The following is a 20,625-nucleotide window of genomic DNA, read 5'->3' as shown; positions in this document are numbered from 1 at the left end:
AGCCGGGGAGGAGGCGGCGCCGGGCCGGGCCTGTTTCCCCTCCCGCCCCCACCCGCGCCGCTTGCGCAATGGTACGGTCCGGAACACGGCGAGCCGTCGCCCTGGAAACAGCGCGGGCCGTGCGGCGCCCCCGCCGCTCCCGCTGTGCTGCGCTGCCCCGCGCCGCCGCCGGGGGCGCCACCGCGGCTCCGCGCCCGGCCCCAGGGGCCTCGGCGGTCACCGGGGCCACCCCCGGCTCCAGCATATGGCACACGGTGGCATCCAGACGGCTCTTGAGTGTACAGAGAGGGAGACGCCACAACCTCTGAGGGCAGTCTGGTGCAGTGCGTGGGCACCCACAGAGGAAAGAAGTTGTTCCTTGTGTTCAGGAGGAACTTCTGTGCCTCAGTTTGTACCGGTCGACTCTTGTCCTATTGCTGGTGTCACCGAGAAGAGCCTGGCTCCATCCTCTTGACTCATCCTTAAGATACTTATATTGATGAGGTCATTTTGTCAGTCATCTCTTCTTGAGGCTGAACAGGCCCAATTTTTTCAGCCTTTTCTCATAACAGGAATGCTCCAGTCCCCTCATCCTCTGTGTCACTCTTCACTGGACCCTCTCCAGGACTCTCTAGTACTGGGGAGCCCAGAACTGGATGCAGTGCACCAGGGCTGAGTAAAGGGGCAGGATCACTCCCTTGGCCTGCTGGCAGTGCTTTCCCTGATGCATTACTAATCCTAATTCTTGCCCTGTCGGTGCAGAGAAGCCATGGTGGGTGCTGTGCTGTCACCCATGGATGACAGGGGTGTCAGGGCTGCAGAGAGCAGCACTGCTTCAGAGAATCACAGACTCACTTAGATGGGAGAAGACCTCTGAGATCATTGAGTCCGGCCTATGACCAGACACCAGCTTGCCAACCAGACTGAGTGTCACATCCAGTCTTTCTTTAAACACCTTCAGGGATGGTGACTCCACCACCTCCCTGAGCAGTCCATTCCAATGTCTAATCACCTTTCTGTGAAGTAATTCCTCCTAATGTCCAACCTAAATCTGCCCTGGCACAGCTGGAGACTCCAGCTCGGTACTGAAGCCAGCCCCTTGCTTCACCCCATATCTGCCACTGGGCCACCTCTGCATCGAGGTTTGCCAAGTCCGTGCTGGGCTGGCTGGCTGGTAACTCCTCGAGCTCTCTGGGAGCCCTGGGCCCCATGAGGAGGGACAGGGGTTTGTGCAGCTGGGGAAGGTAGCAAAGAGAAGGTGGATGGTGCCTCACCCTTGTCTGCTGGAGTGCTGGCTGCTGTGGCCTGTGGCATGGCTGTGAGGCGGTGTGACAGCCTTGAGGAGCAAAGTTTGGGAACCCTCTGTCCAGGCATGCCTGCAGGAGTGATAAGACAGGGCTGTAATCAGCTCAGAGGTCTGGATAGCTGTCAAGGTTGCTGTACATCTCTGCATGGATTGTTTTAGGGCATCTGTAATGGGAAATAGAGAATCTTCTGAAAATGGTTTTCAGCTAATGGCCTCCTTGAACTAGCTCTGAAAATTGTTGAGATACTCACATAAACCAAGCAATTTCTAGTGAGTTCCAGCAATTTCAAGAAAGAATGTTTGAAAACCATGTTTCCTGTGTGTCTATAGCCTCGTGTATGGTACCCGTGTACATCTCAACACTGGTTAGTATTGCAGCAGTGTTAAAAATGGCTTAAGTTCTACCAGAGATCAGGTTAGGCTTTTCAAAACAGTTTCAGAAGAGCAGGACTACCCTTTCTTTGTAAAGAAAAAGTTTGCATTTGTTCAGCATGACAGGGTGTCTTTTTAATACTGTCTGGATTGCTAAAATACTGCACAAGTCAGCCTAGTTACTGATGTGTTTGCTGTACTGATGCCTTCACTAACCTGAAGGAATAGGCTCTATTTTAATAATCACTTAAATTTATGTGCTACAGAAGCAGTCATTGCTCTGCCTTCACGTACAGATTCCATATTAGTAGATTCTGTTGACTACTTAGAGGTTAAACGTTTAGGTTTCACTCTGCTTTTTACCTTCCTTTTTGCTTTAAGTTGGAGGCAAGGCGAGTTGAAGGACTCTGAGGCCCTGATCGTGCACTGAGTTCCCCATGCATATAAACATCACTATCAACATTTGGCTGTGGTTTGGCAGAGCAACAAAAGCCAGCAGTGCAGCTCCTATTATTGGCTCCAAAATGGGGTGGCCACATGATGTGAAGCGCTGACCTGGTATTCATTCACCCTGCCTGCTTGAGTTAATTCAAGAAGTTTTTGACAGGTTAACTTTTTACTAGCAGACTTTATGCCGGCTCAGGTGTCAGTGTGCTCAGCTCCAGCCAGATCAGGTATCGTCTGCACCCCTGTGCCTGGCACGTGGCCAGAGCAGGATTGGTGTTGGCCCTGCATCCTGAGCTCTGGCTCATTCAGCAGCAGCCTGATCACATGCCTTGGCCTGATCCCGATGAAATTTCTACTCCTGGGGGATCCAGCAATGCACAGACCTGGTTTTAGTGATTGTGGAGCTGCAGTGACACACAGGAGCTGTACTGGGGTGTTGCCCAGTAGGAATTACTTTGTAGTATTATTTTTGCAGTTTGTGCTCTTGGGACGTTAGTTAGCCATCGCGTTAATAAGCAAAAGATTGGGGGCAGTAGATTTTTTTCTCTGCAGATGGGCTGTGTTCAGATCAGCTGTAGAGCATCACAACAGACATGGAGAATTTCCCTGGAGTGAGGAGAAAGGTGTGGCATCTCACAGGCCTGTTGTGGCAGGGATTCCCTGTCTGGAGGCAGTGGGATCCCTCACAAGAAGGCTGAGTCCAGTAGACATCAGGCAATGTGTGAAGGAAATGTGGCACAGAAGTGTCTCAGGGATTGTTGCATTACTCATAACTGGCAAAGCTACAAGCAAGTTCTACAAGTCATTCTCAAAGAGTGCTAATGAAGGCTTTCACCGTATTATCCCAAACTCAGCTGCGGAATCTTACTGTGGAAATAATGTGGAATTTCCTCTCCCTAAGCTTTTCAAACCACATTTGAAGGGGAGCAGGAAAAGGTGTGTTCTTCAAGGCAGAAAAGCTTACCTGAAATACTTTTTTCTTTGTATCTTGGCACATTGTGTCTGTAAGGCCTCTTGTGTGTAGCCAGCTGAAGTTAGAAATAGATGAAGCATTTCCTGGAGACTCTAAAGTTCTCTTTCTTACTTCTTATATACTTAGACCGTCTGTCCTTCCTTTAAGGTTTACATGTTGAGTGGAACATGTAAACCTTAACCTGTTAAGGTTTACATGTTGAGTGGAACAGCCTGGAATTTGGATTTGTAATCCTAATCTACTGTAGTGTTGATCTGGGGGAGAGGAAGGCACAGAAGTTACTATTCTAGCAGTTTTTTATTTGCCAGTCTAAGTGACAGATGTTTGGAAATAGAGGTTTAGAAAGACAAAGTACAAAGTACATGAAAAGGGCCAATTTATCTCATGGTTGTTGGGTTGACTTTGTGTTTCCAGGAGTAAAGGAGTATGTGCCATGTTTTTCATGATCTCATGTGGTATAAATAGGAGGTGGTAATCACCGTGTGATAAACTGCATTTTATTAAAAATCCCTGCCTGTCTCTTAGGCACTCTGATGGCTGCTCCATCCCCCTGGAACCATCTCTAGCATTCCAGCTCCTCGAGCAGCTCCTGACAGCCATGCTCTCTTTTAGAAAGCACTTGCCAGATAAATGCTTCATTTTTTTCCTGCAGTTACACCACTATTCAGTGGAGGCTGTACAGTTTTGCTTGGCAGGGGTTCAGGAGGATTCACATAACTCACTCGTGGCTTCTATGATTGGAAGCAGCTCGTGCTGATAAAGCTGCACTGTTGTCCATCCTGCATGGTTGGGTATAACATCCACCAGGTCTCTCTCTAGCTCCCATCTCAGCCTGGCCTTGTTTGTTACTTTTGCCTGTCTTTTTGCAGGGTAAATTTTGGCTCAAAATAGTCATTTAAGAGATAACAGAGTCCTTCCTTATCCTTACTTTTCTTCTGCCACCCTACTCCATGTGCTTTCTGCCTTTTCACGGCTTCAGCTGTGGAATGAAAAACTTGAGAATTTACCCACAGGAATCTTTTTAGCCTTTGGTTTTTTGCCTCTGGGCAGTGGCCATTGGGACTGCAGGACAGAAGTGATGCAAAAACACTTGGACAATAAAGCCCATGCCGAGCTAATGCTTCTCTCTCTTTTGATCCATCTAAACTTACATGCAGCCACACTCCATGGGGCTACAGTTGTCCTTCACAAGTTGGCTTCCAGAACTTCTTAATCAGATTGAAGCAAGACCACAAAAATCAACTAAGTTTGATACAACCCATGGTCTTAAACTGGGTTTAAAGTTGGTTTAGTGGAGTTTCTTCAAATTCAGTTTGGGGAATGTTTTTTTGTGTATGAATGAAACCAAAAGGGAGCTTTTGGGACTGTTGCAATAGGACAGTAGTTTATGGTTTTAAACTAAATGAAAGTCAATTTAGACTGGATACAAGTTTTCTACTGAGGGTGGTAAAACACTGACACGGGGCGCCCAGAGAGGTGATGGCTGCTGCATTCCTGGAAATGTTAAAGGTCAGGTTGGACAGGACTCTGAGCAACCTGGTCCAGTTGAAGATGTCCCTGGTCATTGCAGGGGGTTGGACTAGGTGGCCTTTCAAGGTCCCTTCCAAACCAAATTTTTCAATGATTCTGTGATTCTGTGTTGCCCGTGTGCATATCTGTGTGCATGCACACACACATATATAAACAGCATAGGGTGTTCAGTGAGTGGATTCCCTTTGGAATTCATGCTAGTTTTTCATTTTCATGATCTTTCATTTTTTTGGTCAGAGAATATAAAGAAAATATAACTGATAAGAGGGTTTTTTGGAAATGGTAATACTGGGATCCTTTTGCCTATTGAGCTTTGTTGTGAAGACTAGGTCACTATGAAGCTTTCCTTAAAAAACAAGCTGGGTTTTTGTAGCAGGCTTCATGTCTCTAACAGGTGCTACATGAGGATGTATTTTAGGATTACATGGTTTGGTTTGTCCTGCACAAAGTAATTCTCATGTGCCATGTATTTCCTGCAATCAGTTGGTTTATTCAAAATACAATGTAGTGTGGATATGTGGTTAGATGCTGGGGCAAAATTCAGAGCTAATGTCTCAGTGCAGACTCCAGCTATAGATTGAAGGCTTTTGGATTTGGGTATTTTCTTCAGGTCTTGTTTTTCCTTCAGTCAGTAGCTGACAAGAACACAACTCTGCTGATATGAGGGGGCATGGGCAGAGGGTGTGAAGTGTGGGAGGACAGGATTATATTCCCAGTTTTGCTGTTAAATTGGCCAGCGACTGTTGCTGCTGTAACAGATTGAACCAAGCGTAAATGAAAGGATTGCTTGAAGAATCAAAACAATTTGTGACTGTCCAGACAACTCCCTCGAATGCCATGTGCCTTTCATGTCTGTCTGTCTGTCTGCCTCTGTGGGACAGGACTGTCTGGTGCTTGCAGCAGGTGACCTGGGCCCTTGCCCGCGGGCGATTCCCTGGTTTGGCCATGCATGTCCCACCCTTCAGGGCTTATGTGGAGCTTGGTACTCAATGGTTAAAATCACCAAAGGGAAAGTGCTTTGGGAGGGCAGGATGTAAAACCTCAAACCTGAAGTGTTTGCAGTTCATTGTATTGGGTGCTATTTTAAGTCTTGGGTGCTGTTTTAAGTGTTGGGCTTTGTCATTTCTTCATTAGCAGTACCAAAGAAGATTGAGATGGCAGAAAATATCTGATGCAATCATTATTATTAAAAGCAGTGGCACAAAAACAAAGAGACCTTTCAGGTGGTAACTGCTTTCATAAGCCATTCCTGGGGATTGAACTCTGAGACCTCTACAACTTGATCTAATAGGGACAGCCCCTGCAGTCACAGCAGAAACATGTGTGTCTGACATGCTGTGTGGTACCTGTTACAGCAGCAGGCCTGTGAAATCTTCCTTTGTAACAGCTGTTTAGTCCAAAACCCAGCAGAGGTGGATGAATGCTCTGTGTGTGTAGCTCCACTGACAGCCAGCACATTCACCCTGAGATGCTCTGGGCAGAGCATCTCTCCCTGCAGTCAGGGCAGATGTAGCATTACTGGCCTGTGAGTAAGGGGAATTTGGCTGTCAGGGAAGCTGCTCCCTGTGCTCTCTGTCAGAAGCTGCAAGGAAGAAAAGACATCAGTCTCTGGGCTTTCCAGTCAAGCCTTGCACGGGCCCCCCAGAGTGAGGTCCAGGGACAAGTCATTCATACATTCTTGCCACAGTGAAAGGTAACCTCACAAGAGGGTGAGCTCAGCTTGGGGAGGGTACTGATGTAGCTGTGTGGCTCTTAAAACACAAGATTTTTGTACCCATGGATTACTGCAGCATTACTTTTGACTCCTCCCTCTCTGGACTGTGGCCACCAGCACATTTTCAGGTAGTAAATGGCATTCTAAAATTGGCAATTCACTTGAATTGGACCAAGTTATGTCACCTGCCTTATGAGCACCGGCTCTGAAGTAAGTTCTTGGAGGAAAACTGAAAAATAGGGCAATACTGTTTTGGAAACATGCTGTGAAAATGAGATTCACAGTTAGAGCTTGGCACAAAGGTGAGAGTTAGAAAATACAGTTTTATAAGGAAGGCAGGCTAAAGACACAAAATAGAATGTTATACTTAATAGAAGATTTGGATTTCAGTGGCCAAAGGAAGGTTACTGTAACATTTTAATCCTGGAAGTACCAGTGCAGAGATTGTTTGTGCTAAATTCCCCTGATTTTCTGAAAGTTATCTGGTGCAACTATAATGGGTACATGAAAATATGGTTGCAAGGGGATGTCCCTTTCAGAAACTTCTTTTGTTCTTGCTTCTGTTCTTGGGTTCATGTGGAAACTCTAAAACCCCATTAAGGCAAGTAAATTCACCAGCATGTGTTATCTCTCTGTGCATGACAAAAATCTCGGAAATCCTCTCTGGAAATGTTGGGGCAAAATTAAGGGCAGGCACAAACAGGGCAGGAAGAAAGTATAGAGTTCACCATGCTGGAGGTGGAAATATAAATGGGTAGAGCAAGATCTGTGTTTTACACTTGTTCTTTCAACTTGTGTCTACACTTTTCATTTTAAAAAGTCCATAATAAACCTTTGCCTACAGTATAATGTAAATTAATGTGTGACCAGACCCCCCTTACGTACAATGAGAATTCAACTTTCTCCAGTTCTGATGGTTCCAATTTTTTTTTAAATGTGTGCATACAGAAAAGTATAAGCTAGAAATATGGATTTTACTTCTGTTTTTTTTTCCCAGCATACATGCTGACTAAATTATGTGGAAAAGCCTCTTTCTTTCCACTGTTTCACCCTTGAGATCTAGTATTTTCCTAGTCTTGTCAGTGTTGTTGTTCCACGCTTTTTGCCAGCAATCCTGATCTGTATTCTTTAGGTGTCTTTTGGAACAGTGAATCCTTTTGTGAGACGATTATTCCTTGGTGCCCTGAAGCAGGAAACATAAACAAAAGTCTTCAGGTGTATTGAAATCTGGGAAAATATTTATAGAATGGCAATAATTGCCACAGGGTGTGGGAAGCAACAGGTAACACAGTAATAGTTCTTTGCATATCCATGTGGCAAAAGGTGTCTAATCATGTAATCATCCTACCTGGAGCTTTGTAGCATTTCAGGTTCCTTTGCAGTTTTTAGCCCTGCTTCATCCCTGATGAAACTAAACCCAAAACTGTGTGTTCTTCCTGGATGGGAAGTGAGTACCTGCAGCTTGCCCTTGTTTGAAGTCTGGGGTGTTTGGGCTCTTGCTGTCTCACTCTAGGTGCCCAGAAGTGCAGGCATGAAATCAGGTTTTGGAAACTGAGAGCTGAATGACTTCCCAGCGTCACATGCTGGGCTTGTTGCAGGGCCAGGAATCCAGCCCAAATCTCCTGGCTCCCTACCCACTCCCTGAGCAGCAGAGCCAGTGCTCAGCTCTGTTTCAAGGGATCCTAGAGAGCACTGGCATTTTAGCAAGTCAGCTGGCAACTCCACTCTGTTTTGTTTAGAATGGTTCACATTCTTCCATCTAATTCCCACACTGAAAATTTCCAGCTTCCTATTTTTCCCAAGCTGTCCCAGCAAGACATATTGAATATGTAGATATGGTGGCACACACGTGCTTTTCCTGAAGCAAGCCCTCAAAGTTTCTTCTGGATGTTTGTTTTACTCCAGTTCCTGTAATCCCCAAAGTGACATTAAACAGATTTTTTTGTTTAACCTTTGTATGAAACTCTCTCTTTCTCTGTCCCTTTATTTGTAAGGATATGTGGTTTTAGTTGCATTTTGCTACATTCCCTAGTGTGTGGAGGAGACGCTGTGTAAATGAAAACACATTATAATTATTACACACCACGCACAAATGTCTCCTCAGACATCTCCCATGCATGCCTTCTCTAGAACATATTTTTGAATGTGCACATCACTGTGTTTTCAAACCCTTTCATGTAGTAAATAACTTCTTTCTCTCTACAAGTGTTCACTCAAAGTCTTGGAAGTGCAGAGGCAAATGAAATTGTGCCTGAGAGCAGGAGCCTTGCTAGCCCATTTCCTGATGCTGAATCTCTCTGTACAAAGCTGGCACTGGGCTTGACTGAAGAACTGCATGCTGTCAGCACGAGCAAAGTCAAGACAGTGAAAAAGCTGGCTTCTGCTTCAAGTGAGGAAGTTATTTTGCTGGAACAGCATAAATCCTTAATAGGATTTCTTGCTTCCCCTGCAGTGTAGAGACTCAGGCAATTCCCTCTTTCATCCTACACCTTGCCTGCTGCAAGGATGGTGCACATATCCTCAGACAGCAGCTTTCTGAGGTCCACACCTGCAAGCAAACCTCTAACCCCCATATGCAATGCAGCCTGCTTCCCTCTCCTGTAAGATAAGCAATTCCTATCTTCTCTGTGGATACACTGGGGTGGGGGGTTTTTTGTTGGTTTTTTTTTTTTCAGGACAAACACATTTTTCTTTGCAAGAACTTTGTAGTTGTCCAATAAAGCAGAGGTTGCATTCCAGATGTTCAGCTGTTCCACCTACAGAAATTCCCTGTCCCTGTCTAGTCCACTTACTCAATAGCATATTGCCAGAGAGAATAAATATGTTCAAGAGGTTGGGAAAGAATTTCCAGGACTGTAAATATCCTTTTGGATTGTAGTGTAAAATAGATAATTGTAATTTTCTCTATTTGAGTGGCAGTTGGAAGAACTTAACCTGCTGGACTTCTCCTGCTGAATGTGTGTTCTCCCTTTAGTTTCAAGGGGAAAATAAACACATTTTTTTCTTTTAGAAAAAGCCGTGTCCTGTAGACTATTTGGTTGTATGTGGTAAGCTCTGCACAAGGTTTAGTGTGAGCATGAACTAAATAATAACAATATTTACATGTTTTCACTGTAGGATATTAATGGACATATTCTATGGCCAGAGAGTGCCCTTAGCATAAAGGTGTGATGGTGCCTGGGGAGGGGAGGCAGCTCTGTCCCTGCAGGGCACCTGATGCCCACCCTGTGCCCAGGGTACAGATTGGCCACAGGAGAGGCCAAAGGCTCAGTCTTCCAAGCACTGGTTGCTTCTGAGGAAAACGCCCTTCCCTCTGAATTGTCACCAGGAATGAGCATCACTCAGTACCTGCTCATTTCCTTCTTCAGGTGTGATCCTGAGACCTGGTGACAGTGTCACACCATATGACACTGGAGGTGTATGATCTTTCAAAGGTGACATCAGCCCACACTGTGGCAAAAGAAGCAGTCCTGCCCTCCCTCAGCTCTCCATAGCAAACTGGATTGGAAACTGGTTGGCACTAGAAGTCAAAATAACCAAATACCTTTCTGAAGTTTGCAGGATCGTAGTGATCTGAACTGGGCAGGCTTATCCAGCTCAGCTGCACCTGCTGTGGGAACAGTGACTTTTAAATCCATATTTGAAGGGCTGCAAAATGTGGGTGTCACAATCTGGACTCTCAGAACAACTCAGGGCCAAATTCTCTGGTGCCAGTCATTCATGGGCTTGTACACTGCTTTCTGAGTAGATGAGGTGTTAGATAAGTGCCTACTTTTCCCAGATAATTTAACCCCTTGGAGTTAAGTTTCTGGTGGCTACAACATTTTTCATGTCCAAAGCAGGAAAGGAAAAACACATTTTTCCACAGGCACCTCTGAAATCTGATTCCTTGTTTTGAAGCCTAGGTGTGGGCTGAGCTATTTGGAGGATGAAATTGCCACTGGTGGAGTGCAGGATGTGCTCAGAAAGCCTCACCATGGGTGGAAAGTCAGTCTGGTGACAACTTGCACTGGCTGTGTTGATGCAAAGCAAGTTTTGATTTTGGTTAGCCCTGCTGGGCAGGCAGAGCTGTGGGAGGAGGAGATGGATGCTATTCTAGTGTCTCTACCAAAATGTCACATTAGAGTTCGTGTTGGCGAGAGAAGCAGGAAAAAAGCACAGCTTTTTTTGGAAAGCTTTTGGATAGCTTTGGCAGTTAAAATATCTATATAATATGCTTTGAAACTGAGGCAAAGTCAATGAAAATGAACAAATTTGAATAAAGTGCGCTAGCAGCTTCAGTTACTTTTCCAGTTGTTCTTTTTTTCCTTTTGGGGAAGGATTTACAAAGCAGCAAATGATAGCACAAATACTGGAAACTTCATCTCTTACAAATCAGGTAATTTTACACAGAGCCATCTTTCAAGCTAATGCTTTGTTATCAGTTTTTTAACACACTGATTTTTTTTTCCTTTTTTTTGCTATCGTGTTCTTGCACTTCAAGGCCTTGACCTGATAACACAAGGGCTTTGGCAGCATCTTAGCTTTGTGAAGTTCCTGTCCAGGAGGCTGATGTTCATTCTCTGTGCAGTTGTGCCCTGGGCCTGTGGCAGTGAGCTTAAGATCTGTAACAGGATACCTTTATGTTCTGCAGTTCAAATTGCATGTAAATGATTGGTGCATGAAGCTGAGATATAAAATTATCTCCTTTTGGATACAAATGTGTATGCAGTCTATTCCCCAAACAGTTTGAATAGGTTTAGCTTAAATCTCTTGCACCCAGAATTAACAGGAAATTCCTTCATTGAAGTGTGACAGTATAGAAGATAAGTTCTGAAATTGGTTAAATTGGTGTCATCTCCTGATATAGACAGGGCTTTATTTATGGTGCTTCAACCTTTACTAAGTTTATTTTTAATATAAAACACAGTAAGCATGCTTGAAAAAAAAAGTTTTTTCTCTTTGGTTTGGAAACTGTTTGTGAAAACTATGAAGATGATGCAATTATACACTTGGGCATTATTCCCAAGTGTTCTGTATTTGAGCAGGAGCAACTTTTAATTGACAGCAGAAGTATTTGATGGTTGAAAGAATTGAAAAAGCAAGCAGATTTTAATTTTGATCCCAATTCAGCAAAAATGAGCAGGGATATACTTACTTTCAGGCACCTGGTTTAATGCTTTAATGAATGGAGTAAAGCTGCACCATGGTTTTACTGTTTTCAACCTGTGACTCAGCCCTTTCAGCCCTTTCCTTTTCTGTAAGGAAAAATAGTGGCTGTCAGGGTTGTGGGGTTTAAGGCATGGGTGTATGTGCTTGCTTTGCCAGTCTAGAGTGGAGGAAAAGCTGACCATTATTATTTTTATTAGACTAGACTTTTTAAGAACCTCTTTGAAGAGTCTGTTAGGAAGGATAAAAATTTTAATGAATTTGGATTTATTCCAATGGTTTCTTGTTTCCTTTGGAAAGGTACATGTCAAGCTTTGCTGGCAGTGGTTTAGCTGACAGGAGGGTCTTGATCTGACCCAGTCTGAGGCTGGTCCCTGTGACCTTCACTGAGGTGCAGAATGTGCAAGACACAGCAGTAATCAGTGCATCTCCATTTCCTCCAGTCGTTCACTCCTGGAGAATTAAGAACCACTGCAGCAACAGCTCAACTGTACTTTGAATATTTGATTTCCTTTGGCAGTTGATGTAATGATTACAGAGCGTGGAACAAGCTAAAAGGAATCTATAACCAGAGCAAAAATAAGGTCCAGGCCTGTGAGATGTGGAGACATAAATCTTGGTTTGGGATGGCTCCACTGGGATGGGAGTAGCTGGACAGCCCTTTAGGGAGGATGAAGGTGCTCCATGCTTTCCAAGATGAGAGTGAGGAAGAGAACACTTAAAGTCATCCAACTGTTTCCATCCCCTGGCCTGTCCTAAAATCTCTGCAGAGAAGTTGCTTTGAGTTGGATTGCCTTGCTCTGCCTCCTTGCTCATGTTGTCAGAGAACTTTGTGTTCCTACTCTTCCTGACCTCCAAGGAGGGCTGATGGCTGTGCTCATAACCACCATCATCTGAGCCTAGAGTCTCATACAAATCCTGCAGGCAGCATCAGCTCCACAGCAAGACCAGGGCTGCCTTCCCGTCACTGCTTGAGGGTCTGTGCTGTGGTCAGATACAGCAGGTAGCAAACCAGCTCCCAGGGTTGGCCTCTGGAAAACAAAGGAGGGATGCATGTTCTTCTTTTCATTTTTCTCATGTCTCACTCCCCTCTAGGGTTAATCCTTTGTGCAAATTTAACATTTGGGAAAGCTAGATGTTAGCTAGATGGCCTTAAGGGATGGAGTCTTTCATTCTTGGAAATCTGATGTTGGGGAGCAGCAGCATGAGCTTCCTAATCCTGCCTGGGCTTGTGTTTCAACCTGACCCCCCATGGCTCCTTTGAGGGGACCTGGGGAACATTTTCTGAAGATGAAATTGTTAGTGCAATTGAAGGAGATGGGGTGCTTGTCTGGCAAGGAAGCTGTGGCTCCATGGGCATCATAAGTAAGCTGCTGGTCGGTCAGCAGAGGATAATGCTTGGTACTTCCTTCAAATATGTGTATCTAGATTTGTTAGATTTATAATTATACATAGTAGAACTGGTCTAATTTCTTATGGGACTTTCCCATATAAATAGAGGACGCTAAGAAGGTTTCAGTTTGTGATTATGGATGATTGCTGAAGCCCCAGAAACCCTGGTATTACAGCAGTCGTGGGAACAAGAGGTGCAAAATTTGGGCTAGACATGTCCTGGTTTAGGACTCTGGCTCTCAACTGAGGCTGCCAACATGCAAATAGATTTCTCATGTAAAATGGAACTGGATGGCTTGGATCTGTCCATGGGAATATCACAAATGTGGAGAGTTTCCAGACAGCTATATACCTGCAGGGATGGGTCTGCGTTGCTTCTTTCTCGATTTCAAAAAATCTAAATCCACTTTGTTTCAGCATATGCAGCTTCTGCTGAGTCTCTTGCACTTTTCTTTGGGACATCTTGTGCTGGTCTCAGAGGACCAGGCTGGCTCAGCACTAGGATTTAATCTGCTGTGAGAGTGAGTATGAGTACCACTGAATCCCTTTGAGAGGAAGTAGGATCATGTTCTGATTAAGCTTTGGAGTTTGCTTCTTTTCTTGTAGCGGGTGAGATGGTCTTGCTCCAAGTGAGCTCATTGCCTGTCATGAAATACTGTGTTGAAAATGACAATGTTCATTAGGCTATACATATATTTTGTGTCTTTCACAAATAAGAAATTGTTTTATTCATAGAACCATTATCCTTTGTACATATTCTGGTTTTAAATGGCAAAAATGTTTAGTATCTGGCCACTTTTGTTGTCTAGTACTTCTGCTTTATTTGCAAGCTTCTTCCATTCTTGCTCTCCCTTGTGAGGCACTTCAGGGACAGCTGTCACTGAGTCTGCTGAGACTGGCAGGTATATCTTGGCATTTGCTGCACTACATGCCCTGGTGACAGTGAGGCTGGATGTCATTGGCCAGGGGAGTCATGGAAAAATGAAAGGGCAAGGTAGTGGTGAAAGGAAATCTGGATCTGTCAGCAGGGGTGACAGGTGATGAGATGCAGGAAAAGGTACTGCATGAGCACATCAGGAGATAAAACCGAGCCTGTAAGTACCAAAAGAAACAAGCAGGATATAAGCAGGAATAATCTGCCTTTCCAGCAGAGACAGACAGTGCGTAACAATTCAGTGAGGCGAGGCAATGTCAAGACAAAAGGGCAGACATGATACACTGGGATACTTTAAGAAGGTTTTATTACACCTTCTGTAACACCCCAGCTGTGTCTGGACCTATGGAGGTGGCTCCAGTTGCTGGTTAAGTAATAATTGCAATACAAATAAATGAATGCATTTAGATCTGGTAAGGCTGACACCAGCACAGCAATGTGGTGGTACAGTGCTGAGAGAGGACAGGCTGGCAGCAGGGGAGCAGCACAGAACCAGACTAGTCAGGGTGTGGTGAGATAAAAGATGATTTAGGTTTCTTTGTGAAGACTGCAATTTACCTTCAAGTGAATTTGGCTTTTTTTTTTCTTTTTTTCTTTTTTTTTTTTTTTTTTTTTTAATCTACACTCCCTCTAAAACTGGTTCAGCTGAATGGGCAAGTATGTGACTTTAATGAGATTCCTGAAGTCTTAGTAAGAGCTGTGGTTAAGGCCTGTCTGCCAGAAGCAGATGGATAGCAGGACGTTATGATACATCCCTTGATGCTGTCAGCAGCAGGTCCATGGCACAGAACCAGAGGGCAGGGATTCCCCTTGGAGCAGCTCATGGAAAGCCTCCTTCCTGGGTGTGCTGGTTTTGGCTGGAGTAAAGTTAATTTTCGTCATAGTAGCTGGTATGGGGCTGTGTTTTGGATTTGTGCTGAAAACACTGTTGATAACTCCAGGATATTTTGGTTATTGCTGAGCAGGGCTTGCACAGAGTCAAGGCCTTTCCTGCCTCTCACCCCACCCTGCCACTGAGTGGGCTGGGGGTGCACAAGGAGTTGGGAATGAACACAGCTGGGACAGCTGATCCCAACTGGCCAAAGGGATACCTCAGACCACATCAAATTGTGCTCAGCAGTACAAGCTGGGGTGAAGAGGGGTTAAACCATGACACTGGGCAGTACATCTCTACTGGCTCCTCAAGCAGAGGAGACTCTACTTCAGTGAATATCCTTCACATCTTGAGGAGTGTCTTGTGTCAGAGAAAGCAGTAAGTGTTCCTGGATGCACTGGACATTGTGAGGCGTTAAAAGCAAGCATTGAACTCCAGTCAAGCTGCAAGAATAAACAGGAACTCAAGCTCTTGATCATTACAGCAAGAATGTATGTCCAGTTCTCCCCAGACTAGAAGAAATTAGACAAGTTGCAGAAATGAGGAATGCTGGAGTTATGTGGAAGTGATGTTTTCTTTCAACACTCCTTATAGTACTCAGTAAAGATCTGTGTCACATTTGGGGACATCCTGAATTTTTAAGAAACAATAAGGGTAGGACAAGGAATTTGCATGAGTAACCCTCCCTTTCTCATTTATCAGGGCTGTCTTCCAGCAAGGGTTCAACTCTTTTCACGGTCTGCCAAATCTTTGCAAATGATCTCATGGACGTGACCTCCCTTTCTTGGAGTCTTGCAGCTTCCCTCCAGCAAATATGGCAGGGACAGTGTTGGGAAAGCAGTGATAGCTCTCCAACTGCTTCACTGTGACTTTGGAAACTGGATGTGTAAATTTATGCTTCATGCACAGTTGTCACCTCTGAAAAGTGAACAAAGGCAAACACAGGTACAAATTTCAGGCAGCCAGCCAACACAGGAGACAGTTGCCTAGGGCAGCAGACTGTTGAATGCAGCAGAATGCCAAGGCTTACAAAGATGAAGGCTTGCTGCCACTGCTCTGCCCTCTTAGAAGCATTAAACCTTTAATCTAAGGCAACAGCTCCTTACTTGGCCCAGTAGTGCTCTTACTTGATCCTTAGTGCTCTGGGTGCAAACATCAGACCTGCAGTGCTCAAGCAGGTTCACTTCTGCTGTTTGAGTGATCCATGCCCACTGGAGGGGGTGGGATGGGACCTGTTTCCACAGAATTAAGAGCAACCTGTGGTTCTGGAGTTCTTCCTCCTGCTCTTCTTCCTCCTCCTAGTGTAGCAGGAGTGGTCTGAGTTGATGTGAGTGGGCTGCTGCTGGTTTGGGGTGAAAGTGGGAGTCCTTGGATGGGAAAAGATGGACAGGGATGATGGGCAGGAGGGGTGGTATGCCTGCAGTGAGGTTGGGCTGTCCTACCTAATGCTTTGCTGACTGTGTTCATCCCAGCCCACCAGCAGCCCTGCTTCACCCCATCTCTCATCCTCACAAAATTTCACTGATGTCTCCCACCCAGCCCTGCTTGAGCAAACAACTTCTCAAAGCTGTTTGAACCTGTCCTGCAGTTGGGCTTAAAAAATAACCCAAGCTTTTTATTTACAAAATCAAAGTCTCGCATTCAAGATTTTGGTGGCAAGTAGAAACCAACACAAGAGGGGAAGATCCTATTCTTCAGACCACCAGGCAAGTGCTTTTCAGTTTTTGGTGTGGAAGGTGCTGGCTGAGCCTAAATCCCTGCAGCAATGCCTCACCTGCTATTATCACTTTATCTGAAGTCATAAACACAGCCAGTGAAGAAATTATTTCCAGCACCTTAAAAATTACTCACTCACATATTAGTTCAATGGCAGTTGCTTTCACCAGCAGCAGATTTTAGGTAGAATTCAGAGTTTGAGACCTCTCCTGCTGAAGGAACTCCTTTAGTTGCTACCTTTGACAGGATGTCAGGCTGGCTGCATAAGCCATCTTCTCCCATACAGCAATACTTATGTCTTGTGTTTCCAAATAAGATGACAAGCACTTGCTTGTGCTCGTTGGCAGTCAGGTTGCTGCCAGCAGTATTCATAACACTTTACTGTTATTAATCATCGTCTGCCTGTGCATGTTAATATTTAAAATGAGATATGCCATTAATGCTGTGTGTTTCTGCACCAAGTTTCACGTGAGCATCTCCCAGGCTTTCCCAGCTGGAAAGGTTTTAGTTTCCACCACGCCATGGTGCTGTCAGTGGGCCACCAGTGCAGGGCTGCCTGGTGCTGTGTCCTGGCTGTGCACATGTGCTCAGAGAAGCTCACACGGACATTGACATCACCTGTATTTGTGGAACTGCCTCATCAGCTGCTGCCGTCTCACATTCCTGGCTGGGAGAGGCACCCGGGCGGCTCGCCATGGTTTACTCCTTTCTCAGAATCCACAGGGTGAGGGCGAAGCTTGGAGATACACTTCTCCCATCATGTCATCTATTTACATGGCACATGCCCTGTGTGTGTGTGAGACAGTGAGGGCTTTTATTTTTTTCCCCCTGCCCTAGTTCTTCTTTCTGGCTGTGGTGAGATGGAAAGGTGGGACGCTCTCACCTCTGCCAGCGAAAAGGTTTTCTGTATCTGAGGCTGGCTTGGAAATTCTTTAGGTGACATCACACCATGTCTGTGCAGACTCATTGTTTGTCATGGAAAAGCCATTCATCCATACATAACTTCCTTCCTCCCCAGACTCAGGGAGATAAACTTTCCATTCTGTCTATTCCCTATAGAAACAGACCCAAAACATGTATGCGTGGCTATACACACACCTCGCCATCCCTCCGTCACGCTCGTGGCTGTGGGAGGAGGAAAAGGGAGGATGTAGAAGATGTGAATAAAGTCACCCTGTTTTCTTCAGACATGGATCCCGCTGTGCCCAAGCAGTAAAACTCCCCTCCCACTGAGGTGCTGGGTCACACAAGGCTTTTTTGTCCTGAGGCTAATTCTGGCACTTGCAGCCCCACATCTGCCTGCCAGGTGAGATGGGCCACCAGCTGCAGGTACAGCACATCTGGATGGGGGAGGAAGCGAAGCGTGCTGCAAACAAACACAGCAAGTCCACCGTGGCGGGTGCAAGGAATTCGATAAAAAATATACTTCAGCAGTCTGGGCTGCCGAGGCTGGTGATTCATGTCTCGGGTGCTGCTCGCGAGGCAGACGGCAGGGCTGGGTACTCGTGTGCCCCACAGCCTGAGGGGGACTCACACGTCCAGCCTGCCTTTGGGGACCCGCTGCTGCAGAGGCAGGGCTGGGGGGACAGCAGGCCTGGTGAGGAGGCTGGGGCAGGAGGGGCATTTTTCCATGGAAGAGAGGTGTGGTGCAGGGTAGGACAGGACAGTGGGAAGCCTTGTAGAGATGGAGGCAGCAGCGGCAGCGTCGATGATGTGATGAGGTGGCTGTGTCCCTACGACATGAAGGAGGCAGGGTGTGAGGAGCGCGTTAGAAATACCTGCACGGTGCAGGACGCCTGCATTTGCTTTCTGCCGGTGTCCAGGAGAGACAGGGCTGAGGAGCTCCCGGATTGCCCTGCCTTTGAGGTTCGCGGTGATTCCAGTGGGGAAGGGAGAGGGTGTTTGGACAAGATGAGTCTTGGAAGCTTTTCTCCTGTCCACCTCCCCTGCCCATAAAGCCATCAGGCTCCGGTGCCAGCCCTATCCGCTCTCGTCGCTGGCGGCCCGGCCGAGCCTCGCAGACCCCCTGCCCGGGGCTGGGGCTGGGGCTGGGGCCGTGGCGTGGGGCCCTTCAGAGGCCGTTTTGGGGAGGGGGCCGCTCATTTCCGAGCCGCCTGTGCATTACAAAGGCAGCGGGGCCAGCGCGGCGCTTTGATGTGCCCCGCCGGCTCCCGCACACCTGCGGCCGCGGGGCTCCCGGCACCGCCGGACCGGGGCGCGCTTCAAAGGCGGCCGGGCCGGGGGCTGCCCGGCGGCTCCCCGAGACCCTCCCGACGTCCGCAAGGGCGAGAACAGCCCTGCCGTCTGTGCGCTCCCCCCGGGCCGCACGGGGAGGCTCCGGCGGCGGCGGCGGAGCCCCGGCAGCGCGGCCCCTGCCCCGGGGCCGGGGGCGGGCGGGAGGCAGGGCCGCCGCCGGAGCCCCCGGGAGGCGGCGGCCGGGGGAGGGTCCTGCGGGGTGGGAGGGGGCGGCAGCCGGGCTGAGCTCGCCGCGCCCCCGCCGCACGCAGGCCCCTCTCCAGGGCTTCTCCTCGGCACTTCTCCGCAGGGCGCCCCGTCCCGGCGGCCGGCTCGGCGGGGGCTGCCCCCGCAGCCCACCATGACCGGGCCGAGGCTGGCCCTCGCCGCCGCGCTCCTCTGCAGCTGCACCTCGCCAGTGGCCGACGCCAACTCCTGGTGGTAAGTGAGGGGAGCCGGCGGCGCCTTTGTCCGCCGCGGGCCGGGGACCGGGACCGTCCGAGCCGTGCGGCTGCTCCTGCCCTGCGCCCTCCGCGGGAACTTCCCTGCCTGCCGGGCTTCTTTCGCAGCGGCTCGCCTCTCTCCGGGTTTCCCCCCTCCCGCTGTCTCTGCCCAGCTTCGGGAGTGGCGGGACGCAGCCCCTCTCCTCCAGGCATTTCTGGGCTCCTTTTGTACGGGCTCGCTGAAATGCCGTCCGGGCTTTAGGATGTAGGGAATGCGTAGGGAGTGGATGGGTAAGGTTTCCTAGCCGCTGCCAAAAGCCCTGGGAGCAGCCGCGGAGCCCCTTCCCCCGAAGAGCGGAAAATAGCCTGGCTCCAAGGCAGGCATCGCTCGCTGGCGCTGTGTAAAATAGCTGCTGGCTTTCTTCTGCAGGGAAAGTGCTGAGCTTTCTCTCTGCCCCCTCCCCATCCCGGGTGTCCTCTGTGTTTAAACTCGGGTTACAAACGAACAGTGTTACTCCCGCTAGAGCCCTGGAAAAGCCTCGCATCTGGCAGAGCTGTGGAGGGAGGCAGCTGACATGAGAAATGCGCCCGGGCTCCCGGAGCGGGGCTGGGCTGGGCTGGGCTGGGCTGGTGGGGAGAGGTGTCGGGCGCTTCGCGGAGGGGGCCTCTCCCTCCGCACTCCCTGGGATGTTTTTCTCATCGCAGGTCTTTGGCCATGAACCCCATCCAGAGGCCTGAGATGTACATCATCGGCGCCCAGCCGGTGTGCAGCCAGCTGCCGGGGCTGTCCCCCGGGCAGCGCAAGCTCTGCCAGCTCTACCAGGAGCACATGGTGTTCATCGGGGAAGGGGCCCGCAGCGCCATCAAGGAGTGCCAGTACCAGTTTCGGCAGCGGCGGTGGAACTGCAGCACGGTGGATAACACTTCCGTCTTTGGCAGGGTCATGAAAATAGGTAGGAGCACCTGGAAGTACAGAAGTACACCCAGCAGTACAGAGGCGTGCTGGGCCACTCTGTCCCGTCCTTCAAATGCACACGCAGGAGTGATGAGCCCCATTAGCGCGGCTCCTAAAGCTGCCTTTAACGAGCTCTCCCGTTCCCTGGTGTGCAGGCGCTGCCCGAGTGCCGCCTGTGCCTGCCTGGTGGCACCGGTGCACCTCGGCCACAGCAGGAGCCAGCAGGGGGGCGAGGGGGACACAGCTTCTTTTGGGGGGAGCACGGGAAGGTCAGGAAGAGGGGGGCTGCCTCTGTTTGGTGGGCTTCTTAAAGGTAATGAGGGAAGAACCCGGAGGCAGGAACAATGGCCCCGTGTTATCGTTCCCAACATCTCGGACAGGGAATGCAGCCCTGAGATGTGGGAAATATGGACTCTCCGGGCATGGAAATTCCCCCACTCCCCCGTAGTGCCACTTTCTGTGTAAACCTAAGAGATTTTTATAATTCCTGCCCTGCTGGCCGTAAAAGGCACATTGACAGGCCATTGCTGCACTTGAATTGAGGTGTGACCTAGCTACATTGTCCCAGCTCCTTTTGAAATGCAGTCATCTGATGGCAAGAAACTGA

The 20,625-nt window shown here is 48.1% G+C and overlaps 1 protein-coding gene and 1 long non-coding RNA gene across 2 annotated transcripts in view; both read left to right on the top strand.

The window, feature by feature from the left end:
- Nucleotides 1–20,625, top strand: part of WNT5B (Wnt family member 5B) — a 68,716-nt gene that overhangs the window by 35,019 nt on the left and 13,072 nt on the right. Inside the window, exons 2-3 of the mRNA XM_071422209.1 lie at nt 18,931–19,061; nt 19,769–20,016. Of these exons, the coding sequence (XP_071278310.1) occupies nt 18,931–19,061; nt 19,769–20,016 (379 nt within the window). The remainder of the gene's footprint in view (nt 1–18,930; nt 19,062–19,768; nt 20,017–20,625) is intronic.
- Nucleotides 6–14,474, top strand: LOC139587722 (uncharacterized). The gene is made up of 2 exons (XR_011678466.1): nt 6–3,224; nt 3,267–14,474. It is a non-coding gene; the product is annotated as an uncharacterized lncRNA (long non-coding RNA).

This window comes from Agelaius tricolor, unplaced genomic scaffold (genome assembly GCF_023055355.1).
Source record: "Agelaius tricolor isolate 1412-34295 unplaced genomic scaffold, bAgeTri1.0.p SCAF_3, whole genome shotgun sequence".
Lineage (NCBI taxonomy): Eukaryota > Metazoa > Chordata > Aves > Passeriformes > Icteridae > Agelaius > Agelaius tricolor.
The sequence above is the reverse complement of the archived record's forward strand: the minus strand, read 5'-3'. Positions and strand labels throughout refer to the sequence as shown.